At 41.7% G+C, this 16814-nt stretch overlaps 1 protein-coding gene across 2 annotated transcripts in view; it reads left to right on the top strand.

The window, feature by feature from the left end:
• Positions 1-1468: 1468 nt before the first annotated feature.
• Positions 1469-16814, top strand: part of LTBP4 (latent transforming growth factor beta binding protein 4) — a 67221-nt gene continuing 51875 nt past the window's right edge. Inside the window, exon 1 of one of the 2 annotated variants that reach the window (XM_075187071.1) lies at positions 1469-2004. In XM_075187071.1, the coding sequence (XP_075043172.1) occupies positions 1785-2004 (220 nt within the window). In that variant the 5' untranslated portion in view covers positions 1469-1784. The remainder of the gene's footprint in view (positions 2005-16814) is intronic. The other variant, XM_075187072.1, reaches the window with a different exon arrangement.

Consider the following 16814-nt stretch of genomic DNA (forward strand, 5'->3'; position numbering starts at 1 on the left):
TTTCCTCCCACACTCCAAAACCATACTGGTAGGTTAATTGGCTGCTATCAAAATTGACCCTATTCTCTCTTTCTCTCTGTGTGTATGTATGTTAGGGAATTTAGACTGTAAGCTCCAATGGGGCAGGGACTGATGTGAATGAGTTCTCTATACAGTGCTGCGGAATCAGTGGCGCTAAATAAATAAATGGTGATGATGATGATGATGATACCAGGAATGGTGTAGAGACAAACCATTAACTGAAGAGGGGATCCCAAGAAAGGTGTAGAGACAAACCATTAACTGCAGAGGCGATCCCAGGGAAGGTGTAGAGACAAACCATTAACTGCAGATTCCAGAAAAGGTGCACAAACAGTGTATTAACTGCAAAGCTGATTTCTAGAAACAAGCAACTCACTGCAGAGGGGATCTTAGAAGACATGGACAAATTATTGTCTGCAGTGGGGGTATTATATATATATATATATATATCATTTTCTATATTTCTATATAGTACTGAATCAATGAATACATGGTAATAGGTCTAATTTTCCATTACAACATATACATTGCTCCCTCTATACCCAGCCCCCTTTATAACACCCCGATTAATTACCACCAAATGGAGAAGTGAAATAAAAAGCATTAACTCCGCCAGCTCATTATAGCACCAGCTTTGGTGTGTTATCTGGTGTTATAAAGAGGGATAACTGTACTACACAGGTTGATCTATCTAATGTCTACCCAGGGTTATTTTGATCTGCCCCTTGCACTCTGCCATCATGAACTTCATGCCTACTGTCTAGAGCAGTGTTGGCTAACCTGTGACACTCCAGGTGTTGTGAAACTACAAGTCCCAGCATACCCTTCCAGCAATAAACTGCTTTATATTGGCAAAGCATGCTGGGACTTGTAGTTCACAACACCTGGAGTGTCACAGGTTAGCCAACACTGGCCTAGAGCTTAATCTTGGAAAGGGGGCACTCAATAGTCATCAGGGATTAGTGCTCGAAGGCCAGTTCCTTGGAAACCCATGTATACATTTAGGATGGAACATGGAGGGCCAACAAAGATATGCAGGCGGGAAACACGGGGCCCGATGGACATTCCTGGAGCCAGAACGCCACGCCATAGTACCATGTCTAACAGTGGTTCTGTATCTATTGTGTTTCTTATCTGAAGAGGCAGGTGCAGAGAGCATGCTGTTATATCTGCACAGTCTATCTAGAGATGACTCTTGGCATCTAATTCTATTTGCCCTGGCTGTTATTTGCACCCAGAGTGTATAAAAGTGTTTGGAGCAGGGACTGAATGGGGTTAAATAAGCCCTACTAATGGCTGACAGGATACCCTTGTAAACATTGTTGTTGGATCACTGCCCAGTGACTGTTTTTAATTAGTTGATCCACATTTCATATTGTAGCCAGCATGCTGTGTAACCGTTCTTACTTTCTGTCACTCCCTCATCCGTCCTCTCTAGCTCACTCTCTTCTTTTTTTTTTTTTCTTTTTTTTTTTTACTTTCCTTGCTTCAATAAAGTGAGAGTGTCACTCAGTCCAACTCCGTACTCTCTTGTGTGAGGGGATTCTAAAAACATCAGACCCCAAAGGAGCTGATATCCAGTTCCCCACAAATCTCCCCCTGTTTCTCCCTCCCTTCTCCTTCTACGTGAGAGGCAGGAGGCGTTCAGGAAGACGACAATCTCTGCAAAAAACCCACACAGCCCCAAGAAGAAATCTAAACCCACTCCCTGAGGCCCCCAAGAGCTTGCAATCTATTGGGGCCTCTGGGAGTGAGAGCTCAAAATGGAAGGGAAATTAATACTTCTTTCTGTGTCTCTTTGCTGCTTGGGGTGGACGCCAGCCTCTGGACAGGTGGAGAAGGTCAGAGTGATGTTCACACCCATGATTTGCCGTGTTCAATGTGTGGGGGACCGTTGCACCAACAAGTGTGAGAAAGGGAACATGACCACATTGTACAGCGATGAAGTCTCCCGGAGAAGCGGCGAACACGGATTCCGGGCCTGTGAGTATGACTTTATTCTCTGTCACTGCATGAAAAGTCTTGTACATAGAGCTTACACTCTAGTCTTTATCATTCATAGCTATATCTAGTAGCGTAGTACTTGCATGGTTTGTATGTTATAACTCACAGCTCCATCATTCCCAATGGTGACTGTATTATTGGTTATATTGATAAATAATGTCACTATTCTTAAACAGAACTGACATTACAGTACTCTGGTAATAATCTTGCAAAATCACAAAGCTTACCATCTAATTTATAGTACACACAAAATATGATGATAACATGACAAGTACATATATAAAGATATAGGAAGCAACTTCGGACTTGATTTGCACAAGTGAGCCTAGGAGAAGAGCTGGGTGAAATGTAGATATTTGTAGCGGAGTACAGGGTAGGCACCGCGGTGTGCCATGTTGTGTGGTGTGCCATGTTGTGCGGTGTGCCATGTTGTGCGGTGTGCCATGTTCTGCGGTGTGCCATGTTGTGCGGTGTGCCATGTTGTGCGGTGTGCCATGTTGTGCGGTGTGCCATGTTGTGCGGTGTGCCATGTTGTGCAGTGTGCCATGTTGTGCGGTGTGCCATGTTGTGCAGTGTGCCATGTTGTGCAGTGTGCCATGTTGTGCGGTGTGCCATGTTGTGCGGTGTGCCATGTTCTGCGGTGTGCCATGTTGTGCAGTGTGCCATGTTGTGCGGTGTGCCATGTTGTGCGGTGTGCCATGTTGTGCGGTGTGCCATGTTGTGCGGTGTGCCATGTTGTGCGGAGCAGGGCAGAGATGAGAGCTCAGAGTGAAATTACTAATAGGAGGGTGGAGAGAATGCATTTCATTGCCATATAAGCTTCTCATAAGGACTTAAAGTTGGTGGAGATGGTCTTTTATGAGAACCATTTTGCGCCTGCGTGTTGCATTTGGACAGAGAGAAACGCATTTTCAGGTGCACTCCAAACTGTGTAAAAAAACGCTTCACACACACGCGGAATTGGCATCGTTAATAAAAATGTCTTCTTACTGTCTAGGTTAAGTCATATATTTTAGAATAAAAATGGAAATGTGTAATATAGTGGTAGTGAAGTGGTGGGGTGTTGGAATTTGATGTGACATTAACATTTGTGTGACTGTGGAGATTTGTCCGCCTGTCCGTAAACCAAGACGCAAACATAGACGCACTTCGGAGATTAAGCGCGTATCTTAAAGTGCATTCTTAATCAATGAGGTGCAAAACATTGTACGGTGCCCTTCATAAATAACGTTCACAGTGCGCACACTTCCAACATTAAAAGCCGGGGGGCTGGTGCAGCGTAATCTACAATATGTATTCAGTCACATTAAAAAGCAACACTGTTTCAGATCATTGCACAATTATTTGTGAACTTTAAGCCGACGGTAGCTTTTGCTGCTTTATAGGATCAGATGTACAGTAGAACACAGTTATTACTGCACACCCTTGTTGTTGCATAATGGTTTTATAAATCCTCACAAACTCAGGGTTCAAGATCAGGTTTGGAGTCCAGTCCTGGTTGTTGCATCAAAGCGAAACTAATTCACACACGGAGCTAACATGGTTGAAATGTGTTGTAATGAGAGGCAGGATATCTCTAATCAAACACTAATACTCAGGGGAGGGCTTGCAAAGTTTAGCCTGGGGGGCAAGACTCAACTCAGCTGCCTGTTTTGAAGAAAAGAAAATTCTGGTGTCCCAGTCCATGGTAACCCACTATGGCTCCCCAGCCCAGACTGCTCCTGCTAATACTGATACAACAGTACATCCTCATTCCATACTAGACATTTTGGGGTATATTTACTAAACTGTGGATTTGAAAAAGTGGAGATATTGCCTATAGCAACCAATCAGATTCTAGCTGTCATTTTGTAGAATGCACTGAATAAATGAAAGCTAGAATCTGATTGGTTGCTATAGGCAATATCTCCACTTTTTCAAACCCGCAGTTTAGTAAATATACCCCTTTGTCTTTCTTGTAATTGAAGACAATCTAATTGCACTTTTATTGGAAGTTAGGACAGTTTCTGTTCATACCTGACATTCTCATTAGAAATGATGAAAGTATTGTGGCAGCACAGGGGAATATGTGTCTTGTAAAAACTTAATATGGCTTCATAACAAATGTATTCAGGCAGATAGTGGTGAAAGGTGGCTGGTATATAGTGGTATGACATACCTCCACTTCTCCTACTGCCTTCATTGTAACACTATCACATTCCATTCACTTACATTTTACATTCCACCACTTCTCCTACTGCCTTCATTGTAACACTATCACATTCCATTCACTTACATTTTACATACCACCACTTCTAAATTCCCACTTCAACCACTGTAGGCAGGTATATGGTTTGGAAAATAATAAGAATAAAATTACTGTATATATAATTCAGCCTATTGTTCCAGATTATCACTACCACAATTAGTATTCTGCCCTATTGGATACTTACAGGAGATGCATCGCTTATGGTAGATATGAGTTTACGGTGGTGCATAGAGGGCCCCATCGCAATTTCGCTATGGGGCCCAGATATTTTAGGTGATGCCTCTGGCTGTTCAGGGCAATCAAGACAGTCAATGACAGAGCAGTAAAATTACATGCAGGAATAGTTTAATTTCTTACTGAGACCCATCTCATTATTTTAGGATAGTTATATGACATCATACAGGATGTTCGTATTGAAAGGTTGCACGGTGCAAGTACTATGAAGATACTTTAATTGAAAGTAACAACAGTGGATGTAAGGCAGAGTGATCTCATTACACACAGGACAATCTCACAATGAAATTACTAAACTAAAGTCTAATTTCAGGAGGCATCCACAGAAACCACAGTTTATTTAAGTAGAGAATAGGTAAGAATGCAGAAAGGGCACACTGATAGCTAAGTACTCACACTGTATACGTTACGTTCTCTCAGCTTAGATTAGTGGATACAGATGGTTGACAGATGGTTGAATAATCCTTGTATGGACAGTAAGTTGATGTCCTATGTTTGATTGATGGATACATGTGTCATGTATATCTAGGCATGATGGATTGCTGTTGTGTGTATGGATAATGGATGGATGTCCCATATGCAACTATTAAAACTGTTCCATGGGTGCATGGGTTAAATGTTCCATGGGTGCATGGATGTTCCATTGTTTGACACTGGGTAGATGTTCTATGTATGATAGTGAATAGATGTCGCATATATGACAAGTGAAGGGATATTGGATGTTCCATTTTTGACTGGTAGACATATTTTCCATGTACATTTTTCTGATGGATGGACTGTTGGTTATTCTATATTTGACCGTGGTGGATGAATGTTCTGTATATGGCTTGCTGTTAAATATTCCATTATATTCCATTATCCATACAGCTGGTAGATGGGTGTTTATTCTAAGATTGGTAAGTGGATGTAATATGTTTCATGTAGACTGGTGGAGAGATAATTGCAATCAGTGTCATACAATAATTGATGTTTCATGTGCATCCACGTGGATGCATGTTCCACATTTGACTGGTGGATAAACATTGAGTGTCTGAATCATTAAGGAACGTAAGTGTTAATATGTGCCAGTTCATCCGTGAGCTCCAAGGACGCTTACTGCAACCTACAATTTTACGCACAGAACAGGGAGCGGAATGGGCGTATGCGCATAGTCAATGTACGTAAGGGCGTGCCAAGCTCCAGCGCACACGGCAGTGTCAGATTCAAACTTTGAGTATCTCAATAGTATGTTTTCTTCTTTCGTAACACTCGCACCAGCCACAGGTCTGATGTAAATGCTGATTACTAGCGATGACATCTGTATATGCAGCTAGAACATGTGTTTGCAATCAGGAGTAACTGTAAAAATGTATTTTATGTACAGTAGACATTAATAACATCCTAATAAATGTTTTTTATGGAAGGTTTTTTTTTTTTCAAACACTTGTTTCATGTTTTATCATGAATTGTTATTATTAACAGGTGACATTAATTAAATTTTTTGTTTTCTGTTCGTTCTTTGGTTCCTTGATATTCCACATATGTATTGGATGTATCTTGCAGCGTCTGTTAGGGCAGAGCGGAGTCCTGTGTTCATGAATAGATATCTTCAGATCTGCTCCATGTTGAAGACAGATGTTAGTATTCCCGATGTATGTACGTTTTAAAAAAAATGCACATTACGTTCATTTTGCGTTTCCTGATCAATGAGTCCCTGAATGTTGATTGGTGGATAGACACTGAATGTTGATTGGTGGATGGATGTCCTATGCATCATTGGGAAATGTATGAACCACTACTATTTTATATTAAGTACTGACATGTGATGTCCTATGTTCCTGTGTATTCCCTTGTAATTATATACAAACGTACAATATTCTCATAAGGAAATTTATATGAATTGTTATTTATTTGTAAAGATGGAGCAGTGAGGGCAACTTTAATATATCTTTTCTTTCCAATGACACAAAACTGGGCAATACAATGTAATTTCCATGCAGTAAAAAAATTAATTATTATATATTAACACAATTCATAAACCGCCAGTCTATACATAAGGGTCATATAGAGAATCATTCAGTCCTATTAAATAGGAATATGGGAGGATTTCTTGCCTAACTTAAGTAATATGTCTTGGGGGTAAATGTATCAAGTTGCGAGTTTCCAGTGGGTTTTGAAAGTAGAGATGTTGCTTAAAGCAACCAATCAGATTCTAGTTATCATTTATTTAGTACATTCTAAAAAATAATAGCTAGAATCTGACTGGTTGCTATAGGCAACATCTCCACTTTAAACACCTGCAGTAAACTCACAACTTGATACATATACCCCCTGATGAGGACACCAAGCCTTACCCATCAAAATCACCTTATTCAGGTGTTTAAAATGGTCTTTGTAATCACAATTTTTTCTAGTTATCCCTGGTGTATATTTTGCTTAATTTGAAGAAAATATACCATCAATCTAGGACTTACTATCCCATTACTATCAACAGAACAAGATCGTGAACCTAGTATGAGTTGTTAAATCTCTAATACCATCGCAATGAGTGTAATTTTCTAACATTGCTTACATATATAAATCTGTACTAAAACACTAGCAACCTATCATACCTTTTCTTAACGGTCAATTATTAAAAGAGAAGCAGAACAGCTCATTTTTGCGGAAATGAGCCTATTTTTCCACCTATTTGTACACATCCACATTCCAAATTTTATAATTGCTACCAGAAAAGCAACCTAAAAAATAATGTCTTTTTCCATCTCATATAATTAATCTCATCCAGCAAAACAAAAACTAATTTGTAGAGATGGAAGGAAGAGTTTAGCTATCACGCATGAAGACGGATCTGCCTAACTTGTCCCATCAGAAGAAATAAAATTTATACCACCTGCAGACAATGGGGTGCCTAGTGTATGGCAGGACATGGAATCTATTGGTTAGCGTATAGCAGGACCATTGTTTAAAGCTGCCCTCCAGTCTTGTGGTTAATAGATACCAGGACATCCAATCTGGTGGCTAGTGTATAGAGCAGACCTTCAATCTGGTGGCTAATGCATAGAGCAGACCTTCAATCTGGTGGTTAGTGTATAGAACAGACCTTCAAATGGGTGGCTAATGCATAGAGCAGACCTTCAATCTGGTGGCTAGTGTATAGAACAGACCTTCAAATGGGTGGCTAATGCATAGAGCAGACCTTCAATGTGGTGGCTAGTGTATAGAGCAGAGCTTTAATCTGGTTGCTAGTGTATAGAACAGACCTTCAAAAGGGTGGCTAATGCATAGAGCAGACCTTCAATCTGGTGGCTAGTGTGTGACACCAGATTGAAGTCATACACTACCCATCAGATTAAATGTCTCTAGTTCATACAATTCCCATAAAAAAGGGACATTTGTAAAAAAAAATAGGTGCGTAATGTCACAAAACATGGTTTTGCTCTGCAGAGCTTCACTAAAAGGTCATCGCTGATTGGTTGCTCTGGTTTTAGAGCAGATTTGCACAGTTGAGGAATGATAGTAAATAACTCTCCCTGTCATGCAGTGAAGATATGAAAAGTAATAAAAGCGCCTAGTATATATCTTGGGCCAAACCTAATGGTGAGTCCCCTTAGATACAAATTCTTTTGAGATGGCATTGCAATTGCTGCATTAGAAGAAGACTCCTCTGAAAGAGTTAATTTCAGCAGAGCTCTTGTTACCACAGATGTCATTTCTCCAATATTAGGGACACATGGCCAAAATTAGGCTTTACATGGCCTGACAGGGTTTAACAATCCTGATGCCTGGAGACGTTTTCTATTATATTTATAGGGGTTAAGCAAGCTCAAGGTTAGAGGTCAAGCTAACAAAAATGAAGGTAATAGAGCTTCAAACACTTTCACTTGGCAAAAGAATATTATTTCCATCTCTAATGGTCTTCAGGCGAGAGAACCTCTGCCAGTTCTCAAAGCATATTCCATAAGAATGATGTCCATAAGAATGATGTCCATATAATGACAGAAAGAATTAAAGCTACTTACAGGTTCGTCTTGCACAGAAGATGCAGGTTGAACCCGGTGTTCTTCTATGTAAGAGCGCATTTTCTAATGGCATGCTAAAGTGCACCAGCTACCACCAGACAATGTGTAGCCTGAACCGTTATAAAATAGAATCAATTCATTAGGAACTAGTGACAATTGCTTGCAGTGAGCTGTCTCCAGGGTGTAGAGGGAACTGAAAACTTCCCTTCCCTAAAGTGTCCTGTTCAATGGAAACCGCAGAACCATATTTATATTCAGTGAGTTTATGGGCGCAGACGCGTTTTGCCATCGTCGTTCTGGCAGTGTTTACCAAAACACTACAGAAATGGGCAAGGTGGAGGTTGATATATAGTGGATAATGTTCTTACATCATATCAATAGAAATGGAATGAGCGAATTATAGGTGGAACTAAGTAACTATAGCCATGCGGCTTCTAAAGGCCCTAGAAACATATTGATAATACACGCATCTGTAACACTGATCACACATGGGTCAGTCCTGATGCTTACCCTGAGCGACAAAATTGGTGTCCACATTGGCACCACGTGTATGTGGTCAATTTGCATGATATCGGGGGATTTGGCGCCCAGGTCCATACATGTCAGCATCCCCAACTGAGACATTAGGACAAACCAAACCACAAACCCGTTTCTCCATAATGTCGCTATGTCATGCTCCTCTTTATTACCAGGAAAATCAGACTGTGGCAGAGGCAGAGCAGCTGGGTCCCATCCAGCCTCATGGAAACAGGTTAGTGCCTCCAGGAGATGACACCAAGAATGATGGCGTTCATCTTCATTTACCAACATGCCTAATAATCGACTGGATTATTAAACGACTTGTTTTGGGTCCATGTGATATTAGGCCTGATATCGGGTGAACATTGCAATATATGGGGCAAGCTTAAGCGCTCTTCTGGCTGTTCAGCAACTGAGCATCAGAGGAATGTGTGTATAGATTAGTTAAGATGTAATTAGTGCTTTGTTTATGTCATTAGTGTGTTGTAGCAAGGACAAAACTCCCATAGGTGCAGGGAGGGCATCTACCATGGGCCTACAGATGAAGGGGGAGCCGCCATCCTTCTCAAAGCCCCATATGCGTAAGAATGGGTGGTACACAGGGGCCCTCAGGGGCCCACAGCAAATATCTAGATGCACCCCTGTGTTGTAATGTTGGTGATCATTTTGGGCAGTTGGGTTTGATTTAGCAATGGATGGGTCTTGGAGAGCAGCTTGGAAGGAAATCAGCTACAGCACTGGATAGGAGAGCTTATTTTCATTATCTGTCTTATAGAAATGACCGTCCTTGCATTGCTCTACCATTATAATGCCCACCACCTCCACCAGAGCCCTATTCCATGTATCCACCACTTTCTACCTTACATAATCAGCGCCCTTTCTCTTGCGCTAACAGTTGTTTCTCAAAACAAGATCTCTGTGAACTCTATTAACTGCAGAACTCTCCTACTATGTGTAAGAACAGACCCTCATGTAACCCCTTGTGAGCTGGATATAACACACAGTGTTCCTGCAGAGTAACTGCAGTATGAGCTCATAGTTGGAGTGAAGAGACCACTCGGATACTATGATTGGCTGGATGCCAGTGATGTCCCCCCTCCTCTGCCCCACATCCTACTTGCAAAGAGTTTCCTCCCTTTAAAGCAGTCAGATGTATATTGTAACATGTAGGGAGGGGGTTCGCACATGGCAACCACCCGCTGAGCAACTGCGAGTTTCCATGTGCTCACTTGCTATACCCAGTGGGCAGTAATGTGGTGGAATGGGTGGAATGTCACAGTTGTAATGAGGTACAGGCCCTTCTGGTACATGTATCTCTCTGCAGGAGGTAAGCCTGCACTTAGCCTGAGTGTTCACTAATCACAAACAGATCTTCAAACCCTTGTAATAAACTTGGTGAACTTGAGCAATATGCATTCTCAGCAGCTGCAAAACACTGGCATTAGTTTGCATAAAATAGTAGGAGATTTATAGAGAGGTCTCCCAGCAGAGTTGGTACCCAGAATGGAGGCAAACGTTTGTGGGTTAAACCAATAGGAACAGAGTGGTAACATTCTAATAAATATCAGTTTGACACAAGTGACCTTCCACAGTGTCATAATATGGGGGTACCACTGCCTGCTTTTAGAGAAAGAACCCAAACACAATCCTCAGCTTTTACTTTCCCTCAAGCTTAAATATCCCTCAGGTATAATATGATTTACCCTTTCAGGTGCACAACTATTCCCTGTGGACGGGAGATGCACTTGTATGCACTAAGCGCACATCATAAATCAAGGTATACGGCAGGAACAAAGCTGATTGTGACCTGTACCTCGCCCATTGTGGAGTGCATAGAAGTGAAGATTAGCTCACACCAAGGTCACAAATATTCTCTCTGGATTGTTCTTAGGGGAAAACATCTGCAGATGCTGAGTGTCAGATGGATATATAGATAGTTATATGGCTATAGTCATGTGACATTTGATGACACTTTCTGATTGGCTTTATTTCGTCCATGAATGACCTGATTCTACACTGAGCGTAACATGTTTTGGCAAATTACAAGCGATTCACAAATTGTTAAAATCTCTGGTTACAGTACATCATACACACTCATGTCACATGTGAGAGAGTTTTATAACGTTGACCACTCCCCAACAGACACCACATTATAACATATACAGTTTTATGGTGTTCTTATTACTGCAGCTTGTATAGAAACATTATATTTCACCTGATTGTGTTATTCCTGGAATAACAAACACAGGGATTTGCTTCGTGCCAGTTGTCTCTCTGAAGCTCTGAGCTATTATCTGCATGCCTCTCATATGAAGGCAGATTCAGATTAAACTCTATCCACACTGACCCAGGAGAACCCCTATGTGGAAAAGAAGGTCTCTAAAGCAATTCATTGACAAATCTATGTTCCAAGGCACATGGGCAAACAAAAACAAAATATGTAAAATTTGATGCAAATTTTATCAGAGATGAATGGAAGGGGGGACAAAAGGTGGATTTAGGGAGAAGTTAAAAGGAAGGGGAAGGACTAACATCGGAGTCTACTTATTTTCATTTTTAACATGTAATAGAATTAATTATATTGAAAGTAGAACCCATTCATGCAAAGTAGTTGGCTAGTCTAACATCTATTTTATGGTAGACTATGTATAGATAATGAATCAAATCAAAAGAGGACTTTTACTCACCGTAAAATCAATTTCTCTTACTCCATTGGGGGACACTGCGAGACATTGGCGTATAGTAGTGGGTGTGGAGTTCAGGCACTTATCAACATCTTTGATCTCTACTCCCCTCCTCTACTATGCCCCTCCTCTCCTGTGTGGAACTCAGTTTTGACTAACTAAGAGTCTGAGAAAGGAGGAGCCCTAAAGGGCAGAGAATAGAAACATACCTATTCACTTAACAGACTAGTTACAGAGCAAGGGAGGGTGTGCAGTGTCCCCCAATGGAGTAAGAGAAATTGATTTTACGGTGAGTAAAAATGCTCTTTTCTCTTTCCTGCCATTGGGGGACAATGCGAGACATTGGGGACATACCAAAGCTGCCCCTAAGGGAGGGAATGCTCTGGAACGGCTGCACGCAATACTTTTCGGCCAAAACTCGCATCTGATGATGGAAAGGCCTGCAACCTGTAAAACTTTGCTAATGTATGAACAGATAACCAAGTGGCCGCCTTACATAGCTGTTCTGCCGAAGCACCATGGCACGCCGCCCATGACACACCAACTGCCCTGGTAGAGTGAGCCCTAAGCAAATGAGGGACAGGGAGAGATGCTGGAACATATGCCAGGTTGATGGTGGAGGTGATCCACTGAGCAATCGCTTTTTCGGACGCCGGCCAACCACTCTTTTGTGCACTGTACAGGATAAAGAGATCCTTAGTCTTGCGAACTGAGGCTGTGCGGTCTACATAGCACCGGAGGGCTCGAACCACATCCAGCAATCGCAAATCCTCATCAGAGGATGTAGACGACATAGACGAGGAAGAAGAGGGAGGACGGAACGCCGGAACCACTATCTCTTGGTTAAGGTGGAACTTGGATACTACCTTTGGGACAAAGGAAGGTTTTGTGCGAAGCACTGCCCTATCCTCATGGAACACCAGAAAGGGAGAGGTGCAACAGAGCGCTGCTAACTCCGACACTCTCCTAGCCGAAGAGATAGCTAAGAGAAAAATCGTCTTCCAAGTGAGGTGGTGTAACTCCGCCATTTGAAGTTGTTCAAATGGTGGATGGCAGAGTGCCCTGAGCACCAGATTGAGGTCCCAGGGCTCTACAAGGTGAGTGAATGGGGGCTGAACATGAAGCACCCCCTGCAAAAATGTCTGAACTTCGCAGAGAACCACAAGTTTTCGCTGAAAATAAATAGAAAGCGCCGACACCTGGACCTTAAGGGATCCCAGCCGGAGTCCCTTATCAAGACCCTCTTGTAGGAAGGCTAACAGTCTAGGCAGACTAGATCTGGAAGTATGGTCCTTCCGAGATTCGCACCAGAGGATGTATGGCTAATAGCTCATCTCTAGGGGATGGATTGCCGGCATGATGGTGTCAAGGTAATAGGGCAGCAGCCGTTTTTTACCTTTCACAGGGACCCAGAGTGAAGGAAGCCACCAGGCTATTCACCCCTCTGGGTCCTAGGATCAATCCCCGCGAGACACTGTAAAGCAATAACAACAAAATAAGAACGTGTTAAATCTATACTAAACTAGGTATAGGCAGGAGCCTATACCAAAAGTGACCTAACTCCTAAGGCACTTAAAAAAAACTGAGTTCCACACAGGAGAGGAGGGGCATAGTATAGGAGGGGAGTAGAGATCAAAGATTTTGATAAGTGCCTGAACTCCACACCCACTACTATACCCCAATGTCTCGCAGTGTCCCCCAATGGCAGGAAAGAGAAATATAAATTGTAGAATAAGCTTACCAGGTAAACACCAATAGATAACCACAGCAGTGGTCTCAGCACTAGAAACAATATTATTAAACTGCGTTTATCTTGCGGAAATGGCCTTGCACACGTCTTCTCTCCTGAGTTCCCCATATCTTATATTATTACATTGCTTTGTTATTAGATATCAGCTTTCTAGAGTACGCACTTTGCTTATATGCTGTATAGTTGTATAGTATATATTCACTAGTCTTACAGCCAGTATACTAGGTAACACAGAACTTTTTACTAACATTAGTTATGCCTTGTGCATGTAATACTGGACAATTGTATCAGCACATTCTCCTACAACACTGTCAATACTTCTATCATATATACACATATCTATTATATGGCGGTATACATTAAATAACAATTTCCTTTGCATTTCCATATCCATAAAATTCCAATACCAATTAAATAACCATACAGATTAAACATACATACCAAACTGCATCCATAACCATTCTTCCTTTTAGTTGGTATAGGTATTTAATATGTATCAGCATCATCATTTATAGTAAGCATAAACAGCTGTGGGTATGGACATTTAAGATGTATGATCACTTAGTGAATTCTGATGTGTAACGTGTATGGGAATTTAATGGCATTGACTTTTAATTGGTGTTCTCATTTCATTGGCATTAGCATTTATTGGGCACACACCATTAAGGCCTGAGTCATTAAGGAGAGCAAAGCAAAAAAAAAAAAGTAACTTTGCACCTTGGCAAACCATGTTGCATTGGAGGGGGGGTACATTTAAAATGTGGAGACAGATTTATAGTTGGGGTAGGGCATGGCCTAGATCAACTGTAGATTTCAGTGTAAAAATAAAACTATCAAGTATTTGTGTGCTACATGAAAAAACAGTCAGTATTTATCTTATGTGCAAAATAAATTATAAACTAAGTTGCACCCCTTGCATTGTAACATGGTTTGCCCAGGATCCTTTTTTTTTTGCTTTGCTCACCTTAATAACTCAGGCCCTTAATGAATATGGGCATTAAGTTGGTATTGAATACACAATACATGGGCCGAGAAAAAAAATACCTATATGATAAATGCCCCTATCTATTATATAACCCATAAATATCAATATTCATTAAATTATTCATTAAAAGCCCATTCTCATTAAATATAAATTCCTAATCCATGCCAATGCACATTAATTATCCATTACATTTATAAATGTATATATATATTTCCTCTGTGCTGCCCCCTCCACTGGATCAATCTCCAACGTTCTGTCATACTATCCCCTAGTCTGTACAGCTTCAGACGGTCATTGAAAACCCACCAGTATAGAAAAGCCTCCCAGTCCTCCACTTAACCATCTCACCATGTAGTACACCTCACCCTCCTTCATCCTCCATCTCTCCCACTCTGCTTCTTGCCCTCAGATGCCGTTACATTGGCTCACTCCATATGCCAACCATTTGTCTACCCCCTTCCCTTTAGATTGTAAGCTCTATTGAGCAAGACCCTCTTCCCTCCTGTGCTAATTACCTATAACCCCTTCTCACCAGCTACACTGCGCACCTCCTAACTGGGCTCTCTGCCCATTGACTCCACTCCTCCATTGTATCTACACTTGTTTCCAGGGGCGGATCTAGAGAATTCTTCTACCAGGGGCGATTTAGGGGGGCGATTTAGGCCCCGCCCCCTTTTTTACATCTGAGGTTGCCGGCGGCTGCATACTATGTGCAGGTCCGTTCAGCAGTGACAGGTAGGGACAGTGTGCTGCCCGGATGCTCTGATTGTGTTTAAAACACAATCAGAGCAGCCGGGCAGCACACTGTCCCTGCCTGTCCCTGTCACTGCCGAACGGACCTGCACATAGTGTGCAGCCGCTGGCAGCAAGCCCCTGCTAGGGGGATCCACCACTGCCTGTTTCAGTAGCTCTAAACCTGTTAGTTTTACCCACGCTAATGGGCACAGATTCAACCTGCGCTGAATATACCCCCTGCACCATAGTAGCTGTGTTGAGAGTTGTGTTATTTTTTTACTGTATTGTACTGTTATACCATGTACTGTCTTATTTTCCCTCTGTACTGCGCTGCGGACCTCTTGTGGCGACCTATAAATAAAGGTTAATAATAATAGTAATAATAATATATGTATAATGTTTGGCCCATGGCATTGTGTAATATGGTACATTTAGCAAATACATCAACTTCAATACACCATGGCAATTTACCCTGTAGATTATCCTGTAAGCCCAATAAACACAGCATAAACACTGGTACTATCAGCACTGCCTGTCCCGTAGTGACCATTCCGTAGCACACTACAATTGCTAGCGGTCACTAATTTTCAGGGACAGTCAGTGGTCGAAGTGGAAACTTAGAAGTGACGGTATGAAAAATGTAAGTGAATGGAATCTGATGGAATTTGATAGTGTTACAATGAAGGCAGTAGGAGAAGTGGAGGTATGGTATACCACCGTATACACCCTCACTTCGATCGGTGGGGACAGTCCAAAGTTTCAAGCAGGCCACATCCGCTGCGATATCACAGTATATGTCCAGCATTTGGTCTGTGCTGGACACGATCATTATCAGACATGTTGTTAAATGCCGGTGGAGGGTGACCTCTACAAGCCTGTTCGTGTGGTCATCTTCTGACCTTACCATCAGAACCTTCTGAAGTCCGTGTGCCAAACAGCCAGATCTCATTCAATTTGGGCACTTACATCTGTGAACAAACTGGACATTAATGCCTCTGAAAATGTCCTGATTTTTCAATACTGGATAACTACACATTACAATTTCTTTTTTTCTGTATATTTCATGCAATTCTCAGTTATCTGCGTCATACTACTTATTAAAGAAGCCTATGCAAAATGCAAGCAAATGACCTTATAACCAAGATTAGTAAACATGTCGGGATGCAAATTGTAGTACATGAGAGTCTACCTAGACAGCACCGCACGTAACACACTTAATTTCACCTGCTCAGCAGCAACTTGTCTCTGGTAATTATTTTATAATGTTGCCACGGACCACACTCGCCACAGTTCATCACAGTCCATCTCGCGGTTCTCACAATCAACAGACCAGAAACCAACCATAATTGGTGAAACCTGCAGATGGGGTTACAGAAAGCAGGTGTCTGACTTCTGGAGAAAACATTTTCATTGCTACAACCTTATCAGAGTACATACAGGCTGCCATTAGTCTTGCAGATTATAGCTGTCAAACCACTCATACATCATTACACTGATTTCGTGAGAGGCAGACCCCCACCCAGCTCTCTCACGCATGTTTTCTTGCAGAGGAATGAAAATAATGTGTATTTCCTTGAAGCGAAGTGAAAAGCTGGCAATGCTTCTACTGTCCGAGATTATTAATATGGACTTTTAT

This window comes from Mixophyes fleayi, chromosome 9, assembly GCF_038048845.1.
Source record: "Mixophyes fleayi isolate aMixFle1 chromosome 9, aMixFle1.hap1, whole genome shotgun sequence".
In the NCBI taxonomy this organism is placed as follows: domain Eukaryota; kingdom Metazoa; phylum Chordata; class Amphibia; order Anura; family Limnodynastidae; genus Mixophyes; species Mixophyes fleayi.